Source organism: Nematolebias whitei, chromosome 13 (assembly GCF_014905685.2).
Source record: "Nematolebias whitei isolate Nwh7 chromosome 13, NemWhi1, whole genome shotgun sequence".
Taxonomy (NCBI): domain Eukaryota; kingdom Metazoa; phylum Chordata; class Actinopteri; order Cyprinodontiformes; family Rivulidae; genus Nematolebias; species Nematolebias whitei.
In genome coordinates, this window is record NC_056510.1 from 37,936,416 (window position 1) to 37,956,719 (window position 20,304).

At 43.7% G+C, this 20,304-nt stretch overlaps 1 protein-coding gene across 1 annotated transcript in view; it reads left to right on the top strand.

Moving 5' to 3' along the window:
- LOC119419316 (dual specificity protein phosphatase 19-like) overlaps positions 1–3,459 on the top strand; it is a 28,466-nt gene extending 25,007 nt beyond the window's left edge. The window contains exon 5 of the mRNA XM_037686624.1: positions 3,253–3,459. Coding sequence (XP_037542552.1) covers positions 3,253–3,459 — 207 coding nt within the window. The remainder of the gene's footprint in view (positions 1–3,252) is intronic.
- The last annotated feature ends 16,845 nt before the right edge of the window (positions 3,460–20,304 follow it).

The window sequence follows — 20,304 nt, forward strand, 5'->3', positions numbered from 1 at the left end:
GAACCTAATTTGTTCATATATTCATACATTCCTGCTTGCTATCGGCAAAGGCGGACACTTTTCCCTCCTGCTCCTGCATTTCTCCTGCTATGCTCTTTGTCTTGTGAACCATGTCGGAGCCTCTCTGTCTATCTTCTGAATTGTAAATGATGGATCGGGTTAGATGGTCTCTCAATGGAACTGATAAAATTATCTTGACAAGAAGACAGGGCAAAGGAGAGCCCTCTTGCCCTGGTGGGACACTTGCAGCTGGATACACAATGGGTTCCTGGGGTCAGTGGAAGATTGTGCATCTGTCCATATTGTCTGTTGAGGATGTAGAAGACATGCACATAATTGGATTTATGATAACAGGATTTCTGCTTTATAGAGTTGGCGGTTACCTGGCATATTGACAAATACGGAAAACATTGGCAGCTGTTCTGGCCATTGTATAGCTGCCCATCTTGTGTGACGGAATGTGCCGTACGGTGAGCACTCAATTCTATTTCATATGGGCTTGCTCTTTAAGTCACACTTTTTGGGTCTCACCCCGCCCGCAACGTGCAACACTGAAAAACTCTAGTCCATGCCCACACACTGTGTGGACCCTACCTCTAGACCGCATAAATAGCATATGAGTCTGTAGACCTGCTCCCCATTTTCTTCAGCCAGCGAAGCAACACATGGAAAGCTAAAAAAAAGATGTTAGCGGATGGGATGTGTCCTCAGTTCCAAACGGTTCAGCCTGCACATCTGCCTCGGAAGCAGGACACGCAAGTAGGATCTCTTTTTTTCTTTAGGAGCTATGCAAATTTCTGCCTCCAAATAAGAGTTAACAAGTGGCCTCACTCTCCCCCTTCTTGATTAAAGGGCTGAAGACATGGCTGCCGCTGACATGTTGCTTTCTACCCTCCCAACGTTTTGGTATACTTGTTCTGCCGTACATTCAACCTACATTCAGGAGTGGCTAATGCTATACCTAGCTGTGCCTGAGCCATTAGCTCCAACCTAGACTCGGCGGGACATTTAGCTGACTCGTTCTGACTGCCGAGACTCAGCTTGACCTCGCGTCTAGCGTGTCGGTGAAATGTCGTGTGCAGCCTCCCAACTGCTAAGATGAGAACACCTGTTTCTCTTCTAGAGCTAAGCCTGTCGGGTATTTTTTCCAGGGTCAGAACGGTTTGACATGTCAAATGATGGTTGTCGACCCTTTTCCGCAACAACCAGCTCTCAGCTAGAATCACTGACAGAATATCAGTGCATGTCTCAGACATCCTGATGCATGCTCAATAATCCAGGTAGAAAAATCCAAAAAAGTTCAATCTGGTCCTCTGGACGTTCAAAAAAACCCCAACAAAAAACAAAACAAAGCAAAAAAAATCTAGAAACGTTTCGTCTCTCATCCAAGAGACTTCCTCAGTCTGAGTCTTTCAGCCCTGAGCTGAAAACAGCACCTCAGTTGAACCCGAAGGCCTCCACCCCGTTTAATGATGGAATCCATCATTAAACAGGGGTGGAGGCCTCCGGGTTCAACTGTCCCCCCTCTTATAATGCTGTGATTGCTAGTATCACTCAGCCCTCTGTGAGTAGTAAACAGCCATCAGTGTGCTAATGATCCATTGTTAGGCTGATGGTCCTTCTTGAGCATGTGAGCAGCTGGTTTTGGTTGTCAGCAGCAAACTGGTTGATCCACTCTGAGAAGGTGCTATTTAAGAGACTGAGCTGAAAACAGCACCTCAGACTGAGGAAGTCTCTTGGATGAGAGACGAAACGTTTCTAGATTTTTTTTGCTTTGTTTTGTTTTTTGTTGGTTTTTTTTTTGAATGTCCAGAGGACCAGATTGAACTTTTTTGGACATGTCTCAGACAGCTGCAATGACCACGTGTTTATGCTAACCTTAGCATCCCATGCGCTGCTCGCACCATGATTTGGGCAATGCTCTTTGCCCGCAGTGGCGTCCCCACCCCTCTCCCTCCTCCTCTCCCCCGCCCCCCTCCGGGTTCCACCTAAGCGGCAGAACCCGGTCACCCAGCTCCTTCTGCCAGACGGAGCTCCAGGGGCTTATCTAGCATGATTTCTTGGAGGGGATGTGTGTGGGATGACAACGTTATTGAAAGTTTGAATAAAATAGCAACATCATTTTAAGAGCAGAATCCTCTCACAGTCAGGTTATGGGGTGTGTGTGTGTGTGTGTGTTGGGTGGGGGTGGGGGTGGGGTGTTTACATACATACATATACAAGGGTTTCAGCTGTCGCATTCCTTGAGTCATGCCACTCTTGAACAAGAGACAACGTCAGAAGCGTCTCGCCTGGGACTGCTGCTGAGCAGTCCAAGGTTATGTTCTCTGATGAATGTAAATTTTGCATTTCCTTTGGAAATCAAGGTCCCAGGGTCTGGAAGAAGAAAGGAGAGGCACAGAATCTGTGTTGCTTGAGGTCCAGTGTCAAGTTTCCACAGTCAGTGATGGTTTGTGGTGCCATGTCATATGCTGATGTTGGTCCACTGTGTTTTCTGAGGTCCAAGGTCAACAAAGCCGTCTACCAGGAAGTTTTAGAGCACTTCATGCTTCCTGCTGCTGACCAACTTTATGGAGATGCAGATTTCATTTTCCAACAGGACTTGGCACCTGCACACAGTGCCAAAGCTACCGATACCTGGTTTAAGGACCATGGTATCCCTGTTCTTAATTGGCCAGCAAACTCGCCTGACCTTAACCCCATAGAAAATGTATGTGGTATTGTGAAGAGGAAGATGCGATATGCCTGACCCAACAATTCAGAAGCGCTGAAGGCCACTATCAGAGCAACCTGTGTTCTCAGAACACCTGAGCAGTGCCACAGACTGATCAACTCCATGTGACGCCGCATTGCTGCAGTAATCCAGGAAAAAGGAGCTCCAAGTACTGAGTGCTGACATGTCATACTTCTCATGTTCATACTTTAAAGTTGGCCATTATTTCTAAAAGTATATTTTTTAAATTGGTCTTAAGTAATATTCTAATTTTCTGAGATACTGAATTTGGGGTTTTCATAAGTTGTCAGTTATAATCATTAACGTTAAAAGAATTAAACATTTGAAATATATCATTCTGTGTAATGAATAATGCAAGTTTCACTTTTTGAATGGAATTACTGAAATAAATAAACTTTTTCATGATATTCTAATTTTATGACCAGCACCTGCAAATGTCATTTTTTATGAATAACTTCTGCCCTCATGTGGCCAAGAGCAATTGATACAGTTCCATAATTTGTGTGTTTCTATTTCAGAAAGGTGTTGTTTTGGTCCATTGCAATGCTGGTGTTTCACGTGCACCGGCTGTCGTCATAGGCTACTTGATGTCATGTGATGGCCAGTCCTTCGATGATGCGATCTCATTGGTTAAATCCACCCGGCCTGCCTCTGACCCCAACCCTGGCTTTCTGGAGCAACTGAGGAACCACAAATTGCAGAAAAAGAATGGATCCAAACGCTAAACAACAAAAGTCCAGTGTGGTTAGATAATTTATTGACAAGTGTGTTTGATTGTAACCAGATTTTTAAGCTTGTGACAAAATTTCCAGTAAATATATATTTTTTCAGTCTGCCTTTGAACAATAACAACTTCAAAATAAACAACTGAAATAAACAAATGTAAAATAAGTGATATATTGACATACAGAGCATCCATTTTAGGCATACGTCTATAGGAAATGTTTTTCTGTTTTTGCAAGTTTTTAAACTACGTAAGTGTGTGTTACGACTGATGACATCTTTGGAGTTCTGAGTTGTTTTCTGTACCACTGTTTAGATCTGCGAGTACCATACATGCTTAATTTGAACCACTCTCACTGTTTAGAAGCATTGGACAGCCATAAACTCTCCAATCTTATTCCTAACAAGAAACAAACATATTCATGAAAGGTGCAAAAGTGATTATGCTGTTGCTTTGAGCGTTAAACCATTTGTAAAACGAAGATACTACTGGTTTTCTCATAGCATTTTCCAACTAAGATGGGATGCTGTGTAAGAAAAACAGAATGAAATATTGAACAATGAATATGCATTGATAATTCAGTAAATAATATTACAAATATAACGAAATAAAAATATCAAACTATGAATTTTTCCATGTTTTCTTTTCCCTAAATTTTCAGCACAATTTTCAGCACAATTTTCAGCGCAATACATTAATCTGAGTCTAAGTTGCACCATAAACAGATACATGGGTAACACCCCCTCCACCCAACCCCACACTCACAGACCCCCCCCCCCCACACACACACACACACACACACTAAAACTAAAACTAAGAAGCTGGTGGTGGATTTCCGCAGGCACAGACCCACCTCACTGAGCCCGGTGAACATCCAGGGAGTGGACATGGAAATTGTGGACTCTTACAAGTACCTGGGTGTTCACCTGAACAAGACTGGTCTCACAACACTGATGCACTTTACAGGAAGGGTCAGAGCAGACTACCTGCTGAGGAGACTGAGGTCTTTTGGAGTTCAGGGGGTGCTCCTGAAGACCTGCTTTGACTCGGTAGTAGTATCAGCCATCTTCTATGGTGTTGTGTGTTGGAGCAGCAGCTTATCATCAGCTGAGAAGAAGCAGCTAGATAAGCTCATCAAGAAGACCAGCTCGGTGCTTGGACGCCCCCTCAACCCAGTGCAGGTGGTGGGAGACAGAAGGACTCTAGCTAAAATAACATAATTGCTGGACAACATCTCCCACCCCATGCATGAAGCTGTTGCTGAACTGGAGAGCTCGTTCAGTGACAGATTCCTGCTCCTAAATGCACAAAGGAGCGTTACCGCAGGTCCTTCCTCCCAGCAGTTGTTAGACTCTACAACCATCACTGCTCCCAACAAACTCAATAAGGATTAAATACATGCTGACCTCTGCTAAAACATACACTCTGCCTATAATACTGTACTGTAAATAGTCTGTCCTTATCAATGTTCCAACACATATTTAACATTATTATTGATATTGTTTATCTTATTTCTTTATATATTGTTTTTAACATTTAGGAACTTTTGTGTGAAATCTTTTTATCTGTTGCTGCTGTTACACTTGAATTTCCCATCGTGGGACAATAAAGGCTGTTTCTATTCTATTCTACACACACACACACACACACACACAAACGCACGCGCGCGCGCACACACACACACAAACCCTTTCCAGACCCCCACCATACTGAGAGAAGGAAAAGAGCAGCAGAGAGGTGGAGAGCTGTTCTAAACAGAGTGTGGACAAAAACAAGAGGAAGACATTTGGGCATCATATAAAATCACACACAGTCTTTTTGGTGTCTGATTTCCTTGTCCTGATGTTCTTTGTGCTGATGATGGGCTCCTTCTGCTCGTGTCTGGACCGGAACATGGTGGGAGTGACTGTGACGCCACATGAGGACTCTCCGGTTCAGACAGGGATAGGTAAGACTTTCCTGAGTCCCATATTTCTTTAATCTTTACTACTAAAAATGAACATTTCCACACATCCTCAACATTAATTGCATCAGAGTTCTGTTTAAGTATTTTAAAGCCATCTGAAAATGTTGGTGTTGACAGGATGTCGGTTCCATGTTATCTGTCTTTGTTAAAAAAAACTGGAAAAGTTTGAAATTTCCTTTCATTTATTGAAACAAAAGCCATTAAAGAAGCATTAACTGATGTAATAAAACATTTTATGCTAAATGGTTGGTTTTGCATGATGTGAGTCATGAATGATCAAGTTTATTAAGTTCTTGATTTAGAGTGAGCGTATCACATGAATCTGAAGTAAACACAACAAAAACAATAGTTCTCAATATTCAATGAACAAAGTAAAGACAGAAAAACAAATATTTTCTTTGAGATAATAAAATTTGCAGCCTGAGGAAATAAGCTGCTTGTTTCCCTGGTGCTAAAGATTTGAACGTTTCTGCAGTTTCACAATTAGAGTGGACATTCTAATGCATATGCTTTGTAATAAGATGATGAAAAAAGGGTTTGGCAGATTGTCTCGGCTTCTAGCTGAATAATGAAGGTCGAAAATGAAGCGACCTGTCCTCCCAACTCGGCTCCTGTTGCTCTACTTGCTTCCTGAAAAGGCTTTTGATAAACAAAGACCTGAATATATTACTGCAACACACAAACAGACCTACTCCTGTTGCCCACATGCTCATCTTTAATGATCTCTTCAGTTTCATTGCTGCTCAACATGCTGTCAGCCAGCTGACCAATCAAACAGCAGAGTTTTATTTACAATCAGAGTGGATGTTTACTTCGATACTCACAGTTACAAACACACAGACAGTACCACATACTAACATGTATCACACACTAATACAAATGGACCTTTAAGAGCAGACCCCTTACCAAGACACATGATTTGTTTCTCCACTTTACTAAGCTTTTAAATTTTATTTCTAAAGACTTTTCTTCCTTTCTCTACATCAGGTGACTCTTTGCATCCATTAGAAGCTGCAGGCCAGCTGCAGAAGCCAATCAGGAACAGGAACAGTACTGGAAGGTTCACGTTAGTTAGGTAGGTATTTAGTTCCAACAATAACTGTGCTTTAAAAAACTTCAGATCCTAGTAAGTAAGTAAGACAAATATTACCACATCAAGTTCAAGTCATTTTATTGTCATTTCCATTACATGTGGTACATGAGGTGGAACGAAATTATGTACACAGAGTCCCAGTTATACCCCAAAATAGCAAAATATAAAGTATAAAAAGGAACAGTAAATAAGGATCTACCATATAAACTCAGTTATACGCTAACCAAACGGTACGCTAAAAGATCTAATATACACACTAAACACTAATAATGTAAAACAATACGGGATAACAACAGCAGCCCAACCATGAGTATGTGGTGAGCAGATGGGTAAGAATGAATGCAGCAGCATGAGATAATCAGCAGCATGAGATGATCAGCAGCATGAGATGATCAGCAGCATGGATAATCAGCAGCACAGATTAGTCACATATCACCAATTAAAGTGGCATTACAGTGATGGAAAAAAAGTACAGTGATTATTCTGATTAGGGATTCATGAGTCTAACAGCCTCAGGGTAGAAGCTGTTCCTCAGTCTAGTGGTTCTACACTTAATGCTCCTCAACGTCCTGCCTGAGGGGATCGGGGCAAAAAGTGTGAGTGCTGGGTGAGTGAGGTTCTTCATGATGCAAGTGATGCATCATGAAGAACATCATGCAATCTTGATGCACTTATATTATTATATATAATAATAATTAATATATTATATTTTCCCTAATTTTAATGAGTTTGTTGTATAAAAAAGCTGTTCACATTTTTTGATCAAACTTTTGATGGGGTTTTGGAAGGTGAATTTCTAATTTTGTCAACATTTGAAAGAAGTAATTTTTGTGGTTTATATTTTCATTTATAATTTTGAAAAAGAAGGTCGGTCTGGCATACATTTCTTTGTTGTATTCAAGCAGTTGAACTTTATAAATATCACAATGAGTTTGAAATGTATTTTTCTGTCACTGTCTTTTGCCTGTCGACATTTTCTCTTTAAATTTTTAACAACCGAGGCATTTACTCAGGTAGATATTGTGTTTTTTAATAGGTCAAAATTTTCATGTGCAATTTTATCTATGAAATTTAGAATTTTTGAGTGGAAATTCATTACAAGGTTTACTCTGAACTCTCTCTGGCTGTCATTGCTCCACACCCTAACTCCAAGGCTAAGCCCAGCTACCCTTCAACGTTTTTTCATCTGCCTGAATCCAAGATCTTGTTCTTTTCGTGGTCATGACCATAGGTGGGGTTTGGATTCTAAACAGACTAGCTTTGTCCTTTGGCTCAGCTCCTTCTTTATCAAAACAAGCTGGATCAACATTGAGTCCAAGGCCACAATCTAAGGGTGCATTCACACCAGCCCTGTTTAGTCCGCTTTAATCAAACTCTAGCTCGTTTTCCTTGAAAGTCCGGCTCGTTTAGGGAGGTGTGAACGCGCCATCGAACTCTGTCACGGAACAAAAAGGCAAACTCTGGCCCGGGCTAAAACCTAGGTCTCTTTCTAATAAGAGAACTCCAGCGCGGTTCGAGTACAGTGTGAATGTAAACAGACCGAGCCCCGCTCCGCAGGGTAAACAAACACGCATTTCTCTGATCTTATATGGAGCCATCAGCTGCCTTGTGTGAAGAACAATATTCTCCATGGTCTTCTGTCTCATCTTCTGCTCATGCTAAGTCCATTTTTGAAAAATGACAAAATATAACTCATAAAACTGCTAAAACTTCATGCCACTTCATTTTATTTTTATTTACAGAAGAAGAAGACGTGTCTTCATTCAGAGGTTTTGTGTCGTTTCTTTCAGTAGTTCTTGGTGCAGCGCCCCCTCAGGCGAGCGGGGGAATAGGTTGGTTCAACAGGTTGACTCGACTGCACAGTGCAGTGTGAATGCAAACGCACCAGCTCAAATGTAAACAAAAGCTCATGAATATTGGTCCCGAACCGAACCGAGTCTACCGGACTATCTAGTGTGAAAATGACCTAATTATTCCATCTCCTGCTTCAGCCTGCCACCAGTGGCGGCTCGTGAATTTTTTCCATGGGGTCGCCATCTAGTGGTAAAAAAGGTACTACTACACAGAAGGAAAGAAAGCATTTCTTCTTAAATTTGATATACAATATTATATTTGTCCATGAAACCCAATGAATCCAAAGCTACTTAGACTACAAGCATGTCTTAAAGACATAAAAACCTGGATGATCCTAAATGTTCTGATTTTGAACACAGACAAGACTGAGGTTTTAGTTTTTGGACCTGAGCATCTTAGAAATAAATTTTAAAGTCTTTCAGCATCCTTTGATGGCATTAATCTGGCCTCCAGTTCTAATATTAAAAATCTTGGTGTTATTTTTGATGAAGACATATCTTTTATACCCTACATTAAAAATGTTACTGGAACTGCCTTCTGCGTAATATCGCTAAAATCAGAAACATCTTATCTAAAAATGATACTGAAAAACTGATTCGTGCATTTGTCAGGTCTAGACTTGACTATTGCAATGGCTTATTATCTGGGTGTCCAAATACTTCTTTAAAAAGTCTTCAGTTAATCCAAAATGCTGCTGCCACTGTCACGTTTTCTGCCCTTCTGGCCATAGTTCCTGTTCATGTTTATTATTCTCATCTCCTGTCAACCTGCACTTCTGCCTGCTCACTTAACCACACCAACTCTGCTATCTCTTCAGATTGTGCCGGCCCAAAGACTAAGACCTCCACCAGAAGCAGTTTATTAATAAATCTTTTAAACCTTCCTGCTGTCTTCGATCTGGTTCAAATCCCTAAACCCGATTCTTGTCAGAATAATCTGGCCAAAATGGATTTGACACAGACACAGGAATGGCGCTCTGGTGTGGTAGGGGCCATAGTTAAATTAGAAACTAAGATGCAAGAAATAATTACTTTAAAATGCGTCATTGCTCAACTAAACCCCTCACAGGTTCCTGCACAGGAAACAACCATTACCCATACCACTGCACAATGTCATGTTCCTCCTAGCCAGGAGCCTCAGTTGCCATCTCCTGAACTGTTTAAAGGTGAACCTACGCAGTGCTGCCCCTTTTTAGTGCATAGTGAGATTCAATTTCAGCTTCAGCCATCTTCTTTCCCCTTTGAACAATCCAAGGTGCCTTATATCATTTCATTACTCTCTGGCAAAGCTAAATCATGGGGGACGGCTGAATGGCAAAGAAAATCCAGGTACTGTCACTCATTCAATGACTTTATCCAGGTACTGTCACTCATTCATTGACTTTGCTAAAGAACTGTATAGAGTTTTTGATCCGGTCCTGCCTGAAAGAGAGGCAACCCGAAGATTATTTTCTAATAAACAAGGAGAGAGACGGGTGACTGAATATATAATAGACTTTCATACCATTGCAGCTGAGAGCCTGTGTAATCAGGAAGCACTAACCAATGCCTTTTTTCAAGGTCTTAATGAAAACATTAAAGATGAGTTGGCCACCAAGGAATACCCTGAATCCCTCTAGTTGTTGGATGATCTGGCAACTTGGGTCGATCTACGTCTTTTGGAGAGACATCGTCAGAAAGGAGACAGAGCCGAGAGAGCAGTGCAACCTTGGGGTGAGTCAAGGAACAATACCCCCACCTTTAAACCTCCATCTATTCCCATGTCTTCACAGCAACTTTCTGAGGAGCCCATGCAACTGTGCAGAAGTCGTCTCACCCCTCAGGAGAGGGAGTGTAGGAGAAAGTTTCATCTCTGTTTTTATTGTGGGATGGAGGGTCACGCAGTGGCCAGGTGTATGTTAAAAAGACCATACTATGTAGGAAATAGAAACCTACTGAGTCATATCAGACATCCCATGACCTCCTCATCGTTCACTTTACCAGCTGAGATCCAAGTATGAGGTGAGAAGTCTCTGCATTTATCGACTCTGGAGCTGACACCGAATTTATAGATCATCAGTTTGCAAAATTTTTGGGCATTGAACTGGTTCAAACCATCAAACTCCATAAGATCCTAGCTTTAGACAGACACTCTTTGCACAACACCCATCTTGAAACTGTACCTATCATTTTAAAGCTCAGTGGCAACCACCAAGAAACAATAAAGTTCTTCTTTATTAACTCCCCAAAATTACCTGTCATTCTTGGTGCCACATGGCTTGGCAAACACAACCCTCACATTGATTGGAGGGGAAGAAAATTGTGGGCTGGTCTGAGGAATGTTTGTCAACCTGTCTGTTTAATGCTGTGTCACCCACATTAACTCCAGACAAAATTGAGGAAACTTATCCTGACCCAGTTGATTATCATGACCTCAAGTAGCTATTCAGTAAAATAAAAGCTACCTCTTTGCCTGCTCACAGACCTTATGACTGCTCCATAGATCTGTTACCTGGGACCACTCCTCCAAGAGGTGGTTTATATTCGTTATCAGAGCCTGAGAATCAAGCCATGCAAAAATATATTAATGAATCTCTTCAAACTGGCATAATCCGACCTTCTGCATCACCTGTGTCTGTGTATGAATGGGTATTTGTTAGGCCGAGACTCGGACTGCCCCCTCTTTGATACAACTGCGGGTGCTTGGCATCGCGCCCCTATCACGCAGCCCCCTGGTGGGGTGTGCCCTTGCCTGCCGGCGCCCTTGGGGCCCTTGGAGTCGGGGGCTGGGCGCTTGGGCGTGTGTCGGCTCGGCCTGGTGTCTGCCTGGTGGGGCTCGGGTCCTCTGGCCCTGTCAGGCCTTGGCCTGGGTGGTGTGGGTCCTCGGTGCCCGGGCCTCCGTACCCGGGCCTGGACCTGCATCGGTGCGGCGGGTTTCGGCGGGGGCCTATGAGTTCGTCGCTGTTGGCCCCGGGGGGTCACTGTATGTGGTCGCTGGTGGGGTTCTTCCGGTTCTCCCCTGTGGTCCGATCTGGGGGGTGGGCGAGTGGTTCGTCCTGTGTGGGTGGCCCTGGGGGCTCCGCGGTCGGGGTCCCTCCTGGGGTCTTGGGCTCTGATCCCCCCTTTTTTCGTCTGCATCTGGTCTTGGGGGTCGCGTCTCTGCTGCTTCACAGTTACTAATAAATGTTCTATTAGAGAAGCCTTATACACTTATGCATGCTCACAACCACACACAAATAGAAGCAGGGATGCTTATGTAGGCTTTATATGTAGATATATAGATATGTATATGAATGTATATTCATGTGTATGTATGTATGTAAATAGGCGTAGGTATGGGCATATATATTTATGGAAACTTGCTGCAAAGCCATGAATATTTTAAGTTCTTTATACATATGTATTTTGTTGATGTGTTTTGTCATGTTCTTTGCAGGTGAACAGACAGTGGCCGGGTGTTTTGCCGTGTGCTCTCTTTGTGTATATTTCTTATATTTTGGAGTCTTACTTTGTCTTTTCTTTCTTTCTATCCTATTAAGAAAAAAAAAAAACTACACTAGATAGTCACTAGAATAAATATTTCATAATAATGGTGTGGAGAGGATGGCTGTAAGGGGAGAAGGGAGGCCATCAAAAAAAAAAAAAAAAAAAAAGAAGATAAATCATAATAGTTAGGGTTGGCTTGTTATAGACTACTGGCAGGGCCAGATTAACACTTCTCTGTACCCTGGGCAACAATCTTCAAAGGTCCCATCATCACGACCCCAGAATCACCATAATTAATTAAATTAATTAAATTAAATTAAAAAATACTTTATTAATCCCAGAGGGAAAATATTTTGTTGTTGTAACTCATTATCCTAATTTCATTAAGAGATGTTATAGATGCTGATGTCTGTAGACAGGAAGGATCTCGTGTTGTAAAGGTCCATCCCACAGTGGATCCTAAGAAACTGGCTGCAGATGCTGTCCAATCCATCCACCCAGACTCGGCTGGCCTCTCAGTTCCCCCGGGTTGTAGTACTGCCCAAATGCCAGGCAGAACTCCTCCCAGAAGTCTGCCAAGCTCCTCGTCGTTGTGGACAGCCAGCTGTAGGTGCCGAGGAACGATCCTGTCCTTCTGCTGTCCTGAGCCATGTTTCCTGCTAGTTCCAGGATCTCAGTGGTCATGCACTCGAGCACAGCTGGTAGGTAGATGAGAATGCATCCACAGAACATCCTTTTCAACTCATTTGGGATTTGGGGCTATAGTTGAGATATTATTTGAGCTTTTGAGATGTTAATCAGCTGCTGTTTGTCGAAAACTGCCTTGTTGCCATGGTTACGCATCATAACAAATGTCCAAAACTGAAAAAGTTTCAGTAAAAATCATTTGAGCTGCACAGCATCCAATACCAGAGGAAACAATCATCCAAAAAATGTGATTTACATCCAGGAAAAGAGGAATTAAAGTTTCCAAAAGCAAAATCTCAGAATGAAAGTAAGAGAGCTGCTCCAACATGCAGCCACCTTGAGCGGCGCAATTCTAGAACAAAGTCAGGCAATCAGGCAAAATGCAGAATAAATTACCATAATATACAGTAAATATACTTAAAATTCTAACTATCAAGTGTATTTTTATGTATAAAAATCCAAATGCTCATAGAACTAGAAATGCTATGTCCTCTTGTTGATACAAATCATCAAGACTGAGTTAAGTTGAACGCACTTTGAACACCATATAACACCACGTGTGTACTTGTTGGCAACATGTTGGCCATGTCACGAATCACGTTCCATAGATTATATTTTCTGTCACCCTGATCACCCTTTAACGTTTGCAATAGATCTTTTCTGTAAATTTCATTTATTCTGTCCACTCAGGAAATGTTTGTTTATATATACATGAGTTTTAGTTTGTCTTCTTTGCATGCTGGTTGAGGGTGATGTCACGGTTGTTTAGTTTTGTCTTCACTGCAGCCAGCCGCAGCTGATAGAACTCAACTGGCTGCACCTGTCACTCTCACCCTTTAAAAGCTGCACTCTTTCTCTTCTTCGGTGCCCGGTAGTTGAAAACAGTTCACTGTAAGTAGATACCTCGCGTTACTCATCCTGCCTTGTTCCCCCTTAGCCTTTCATGTCCCCTCGTCATAGTTTACCTGTCTCCTCGTTCCTGTCCCTCTCCTGGTTTATGTCCTTCCCTCTTGGCTTGATCTCCCGGCTCCTGAACCCACGACTTACCTGGACATCGTCTTTCGCTCGACCCATTGGATTACCACGTCTTCTGTCTTCGGTCCTGACCTTTGCCTGCACGACTACGCCTCCTCGTCTTCTCCTCCGGTAGCTCCTGTCATCTGCTCTCCGGTTTTGAACCCAGGCTTGTGTGACTACGTCTCTGCGCTCAACGGACTCACCACCCACCTGTTGCTGCGGCCAGCTGCAGCCCCTCACCGGACTCAGCCTCTCCTGCAGCCGTCCGGATCAGTTTGGACTTCGTTACTCTTCAGAACCCCCAGGACCATCTGAGACGGTTAGTGGTCCTTCTTATTTGACTTTTTTGCTCCCCATAATCTTCTGCACGACCACTAACCGATCTCTATCTCATAGACTTGTCCCTGATCCGGAAAAAGTACCAGAACCCGAACCCAAACCAGAACCAGCACTAGAACAGGTCCAATCTGCAATATCTCTTCTAGAAAATAAATATTATTTTATCCTCTTTATTTGTGTGGTGATTTTGGTCCAAACTAAAAGGGGTTCATTACAGAACTACTGGGCCATGATGGACCACTCACCACCAGCAGATTGGTGCTCCGGAGTAGAAGGAGCTATTATGAAGTTGGAGTCTGGCATGGAGGACATGGTCCGCATGCTTAAGAACTTAACCCCTCAGACTTCCATTCAGGACTCAGTGGTGGTTAGACCCCACTCCGAACCCATCAGGGAGCCAAGATTGACCCCGCCTGAACTTTTCACAGGGGAACCGGACCAGTGTCGCCCATTTATCACTCAGTGCGAGATCCACTTTGAGCTTCAACCATCTTCTTTTCCTTCAGATAAAGCTAAAGTAGCGTACATTATTTCTTTACTTTCAGGCAAAGCTAAGAAGTAGAACTGCGAGGGACTCTCCTAACATTTACTCTCTCCAGGTATTTACTAAGGAACTCTGCAGGGTGTTTGACCTGGTCCTCCCAGAGCGTGAGGCTGCCAGATGACTATTCTCCATAAAGCAAGGTAACAGGAGAGTCACAGACTATATCACTGTTTCACTCCAAAGCGTCTGGCAGCCACTGGATCGAGGAGGTCCACACCAACGCGTTCTACAAGGGTTTGAACAACGACATCAAAGATGGTTTGGCAACTAAACGTTACCCAGATTCTCTGCAGGACCTTGAAGACTTATCCACCAGGGTGGATTTAAGACTGGCCGAACGAGCAAGAGAGAGGACCTAAGACATCACCAGTCCTTAAACATGTTGGTGAGTTTCAGTTTCAACCACGACCCACTCACCATACTCCTGTTTCTCCTCCAAAACCTGCAGAGGAACCTATGCAGTTGGGCAGGAGCCGACTCACGCAGGCTGAACGCGAGAGGAGACGCAAGGGACATCTTTGCTTCTACTGTGGAGAGCCAGGACACCTCGTCACCAACTGTCCGGTAAAAGGGGTCGCTCACTAGATGAGAGGAGATGTCTACTGAGCCGAACAAACCCCAAAGAACTCTCCTCACAATTTATTGTTTCTGCTCACCTTATTACACCAGACAAATCTTGGTCACGGGTTAAGGTGTTTATTGACTCCGGTGCAGATACTGAATTCATAGACTTCGACTTTGCTAAATCGGTGGGAATAAAGCTCTACAAATCTGCTCATGAACTTTCTGTGGTGGCTCTTGATGGCCATCCTCTGAACTCATCATCTTTAATTACTGAACCGGTGGTCTTATGTCTAGATGGTAACCACAAAGAGAAACTAACCTTTGTGGTTATTAAATCTCCCCAGGCTCCGATCGTGTTGGGAGCCACATGGTTAACCAAACACAACCCTAATCTTGACTGGAGGAGGAGGGAGATTTTAGGGTGGTCAGAGGAGTGTTTGACCACTTGTTTATTTGATGCTGTCGTTCCTATCGAGACTGTTACCCCGCATGAGAATTTTTATCCAGACATTTCCAAAGTACCTAAAGAGTGTCATGACCTTAAAGAGGTGTTTAATAAGACTAAAGCTACCTCACTGCCTCCACACCGTCCCTATGACTGTGGAATAGATTTACTCCCAGGCTCCACTCCCCCTAGGGGTGCGTTATACTCTCTCTCCGCTCCCGAACAACTCTATGAAGGAGTACATCCAGGACTCATTAAGGTCGGGCATTATCCGACCATCTGCCTCATCTGCTGGGGCAGGTTTCTTCTTTGTCAAAAAGAAAGATGGCTCACTTCGTCCATGCATAGACTTTAGAGGACTCAATAAAATTACTATAAAAAACAAGTATCCTCTACCCCTCATGTCATCCGCCTTCGATTCTCTTCAGGGAGCCAACATTTTCACCAAACTTGATCTCCGCAATGCTTATCATCTGGTCCGTATCCGTGAAGGTGATGAGTGGAAGACAGCCTTTAATACCCCGACAGGTCATTATGAATACTTAGTTATGCCTTTTGGGTTAACCAACGCTCCGGCTGTCTTCCAAACTTTAGTCAATGACGTTTTGAGGGACATGGTAAATAAGTTTGTTTTTGTTTATCTCAACGACATACTCATTTTTTCTAAAGACCAAGAGTCTCATCGCAAACATGTTAGATCTGTTCTTACCAGGCTCCTCCAGGACGGTCTCTTTGTAAAAGCTGAAAAGTGTGAGTTTCATGTGTCTTCCACTTCCTTTTTGGAGTTTATTGTGTCTCCTAACAAGATGGGGATGGACTCCAGCAAGGTCTCTGCTGTGGTAGATTGGCCCACCCCTAAGGACCGCAAACAGCTTCAGCGGTTCCTGGGGTTCGCCAATTTTTACAGACGCTTCATTAAAGGCAACAGCCAGAAGGCCAAGCCTCTTCACGAGCTCACCTCTACTAAGTGCCGTTTTCACTGGTCCACCACAGCAGAGGCCGCATTTAATGAATTAAAGAACCTGTTTGTTTCTGCTCCCATTCTCCAGGCTCCCAACCCCGACAAACCTTTTATGGTGGAGGTTGATGCCTCCAATACTGGGGTGGGGGCCGTTCTGAGTCAGCGCGGCCAGGAGGGGCGTCTTCACCCTTGGGCCTCTTTCTCTCGGAGTCTCTCCTCGGCTGAGTGCGACTATGATGTTGGAGAGCGGGAGCTCCTTGCTGTCAAGCTCGCCCTGGAGGAGTGGCATCACTGGTTGGAGGGCTCCAGGTTCTCGTTCCAGGTGTGGACGGATCACAAGAACCTGGAGTACCTCAGGTCCGCTCGTCGCCTTAATCCTCGCCAAGCCAGGTGGGCACTGTTCTTTTCTCGCTTTAATTTCACCCTATCTTACCGTCCCGGCGAGAAAAATACCAAGCCTGATGCCTTGTCACGTGTTTTGGAGGAGGATAATTCCCCCTCAGCTCAGGAGGAGAACTTTATCCTTCCTGAGAATGCTCGCCTGGTCATTACTCAGTTAGAGCTGAACCTGAGAAACTTCAGCCGGACACGTCCTCCCCCGGCCAACTGCCCTCAGAACCGTCTTTTTGTACCAGTTAACATGATCAAGAAGGTGTTGAATTTTTGTCACAACTCCTTATTATTCTGCCACCCTGGTCTAACTAAAACTTTGTCTATTTGACAGTTTTGGTGGGAGACTATGACCAGGGATGTCCGTGCCTATGTGCGATCCTGTCTGGCGTGTTCCCAGTCCAAGACCTCCAGAAGTCCCCGTTCAGGATTACTTCATCCTCTCCCTTGTCCTTCACGCCCCTGGTCGCACATAGGTATGGACTTCATTACCGGTCTCCCACCATCCAATAATTTCACGGTCATTCTAACTATCGTTGACCGATTTTCTAAGATGGTTCATTTAGTCCCTTTGCTGAAGCTACCCTCCTCCAAGGACCTAGCCCACATTATGGCTCGGGAGGTGTTTAGGCTCCATGGACTGCCACTAGACATTGTCTCTGATCGGGGGCCTTAGTTTGTCTCCCACTTCTGGAAGGAGTTCTGTGACCTTCTGGGTATTTCCATTAGTCTCTCTTCTGGCTTCCACCCTGAGTCAGATGGCCAGATGGAGAGGGCTAATCGGGAGGTGGAGGGCAAACTGAGGCTCCTATGTCAACAGGATCCAGAGAAATGGAGCTCATCACTGCCCTGGATCGAGCATGCCCTTAATTCTGTTCCCTCTTCAGCCACCGGTTTGTCTCCCTTTTATGTTGTTTTTGGTTTTCAACCCCCTGCAGTCTCTGTCCAGGAACGCAAAGCCTCTGTTCCCTCAGCTCACATGGCGGCCCTCCGCTGCCAGAGAGTCTGGAGAAGGGCCAAAAAGGCTCTCTTAAAATCCAGGGCGGCGTACACTAGAAAGGCTGACCGCCACAGAACCCCACAACCCGACTATGCCGTGGGACAGAGAGTGTGGCTGGCCACTAAAAACCTCCCTCTTAAGGTCTCGTCCCGCAAACTCGCCCCCCGATTCATTGGACCCTTCCCCATTTCCAAGGTTATCAACTCCGTGTCTGTTCGTCTGACATTATCCAAGTCCTTACGTGTTCATCCTACTTTCCATGTTTCTTGTGTTAAACCGGACATTTCCTCCCAGCACTACTCCCCTGTTCATTCCTCCCCACCCGCCCGTCTGATTGACGGCTCTCCCGCCTACACTGTTCGCCGACTCGTCCGTTCTAGACGGAGGGGTCGGGGGCTCCAGTACCTCCTTGACTGGGAGGGATATGGACCGGAGGAGCGGTCCTGGGTTCCCTCCCGCCACATCCTGGACCGCAGCCTCATCCGGGATTTTCATCACCTGCACCCCGATCAACCTGGTGGAACGCCGGGAGGCATTCCTTGAGGGGGGTCTGTCACGAATCACATTCCATAGATTATATTTTCTGTCACCCTGATCACCCTTTAACGTTTGCAATAGATCTTTTCTGTAAGTTTCATTTATTCTGTCCACTCAGGAAATGTTTGTTTATATATACATGAGTTTTAGTTTGTCTTCTTTGCATGCTGGTTGAGGGTGATGTCACGGTTGTTTAGTTTTGTCTTCACTGCAGCCAGCAGCAGCTGATTGAACTCAACTGGCTGCACCTGTCACTCTCACCCTTTAAAAGCTGCACTCTTTCTCTTCTTCGGTGCCCGGTAGTTGAAAACAGTTCACTGTAAGTAGATACCTCGCATTACTCATCCTACCTTGTTCCCCCTTAGCCTTTCATGTCCCCTCGTCATAGTTTACCTGTCTCCTCGATCCTGTCCCTCTCAGACATCAGAAACTGGATTAATCTCATACTTAACATTCCTTCTTTTGGTGCTGATGCCATTTTAATTTATGTGAATAACTTAAACTCAGTTTTCTCTGATGCCATAAATATAGTTGTACTTAAAGCAAAGTACCACATTCACTGTAGTAAGAGGAGGGAAAATAAGCCCTACTTTCTGTTTTAAGAACGATTTTAAGTCATACCATTCTTCATTAAGTAGATAAAAAAAAAACTGCAAAACTGCTATAATCATCTCACACCAGATAAAAACTGTAAAAAAAACTATAAAAATTGTTTTAATTAAAACGATAAGTTTTTCATATAGTCACGCTCCTTTGTTTTTTATTTATTTAAATTTTTAATGTTTTTTTTTCTCTTTCATTATTTTGTGAAATGTAGTTATGACATCCTTCAAGATTTTGTATTTGAATATTAACAACAAAGTCCATGCTCAATAATCCAGGTATAAAATCCAGGTATATAATCCAACATTTTTCAGTCAGGTCATCTGGACAGTTTCTTTTTTTTGTTTGTGCTGAAACGTTTCACCTTCAGTCCGGAAGGCTTCATCAGTCAAGGAAACGCACAACAAAACTGATTCTTCCCCCAACAGCTTACTCCAAAGTGGAACAAACCAGTTCTGCTTGTGATAAGATGGTCACATGGCAGAACTGGTTTTAAGAAAACTCGTTTCGGCCACCTGTATCTGTGATCTTGTTCTTTCAGTCACAATTCCAAGCTCATGACCATAATTGAGGGCAGGATCTCCTCCCCGACCTGGAGAGGGCACTCTAGTTCAGTTTCAGTATATTTATTTATAAAGCGCCAAATCACAACATAGTTGTCTCAGGACAATTTCCAGAAACATTTACATACATAAAAGCAAATTAATAAAGTTCTCTATATAAGGAGGGCAGCAGACAAGTTGAATCTTGGCTTTGTTGCAGTCGCCCATCCTGAACAAGAACAGTGGCAATAGTGGAAAGGAAAAACTCCCTTTTAAAAGGAAGAAACCTCCAGCAGAACCAGGTTCAGGACAAGCGGCCATCTGCTTTGACCGGCTGGTTTTAGAGGACAGGAAGGAGAGACAAACGAACACAGAATGGTAGGTCCAGATATAAGTCCAGGTGTACAAGAAAGACAAAAAACAACAACATATGTTAAGGATAGAAAAAATAATTTCAAATACAAAACAGGTTGAGCAGAGTAAGTAAAGACAGTAGCAGAGTGAAAATTGTGGTCAGTTTGTCCTCTAGCAGTCTAACCCAAGCCGACCCTAACTATAGGATTTAGCAAAAAGGAAAGTCTTAAGCCTAGTTTTAAATCTGGATAATGTGTCAGCCTCACAGACATTTACCATTTCCGGATCAAGACCATGGCCTCGGATTTGAAGGAACTGATCCTCATCCCGGCCACGTCACACTCGGCTGCGAACCGCTCCAGCGAAAGCTGTAGATCACGACCTGATGAAACCAATAGGACCACATCATCTGCAAAAAACAGCTTGGCTGTGCCTAGAAATTCTGTCCATAAAAGTTATGAACAGAATCGTGACAAAGGGCAACCT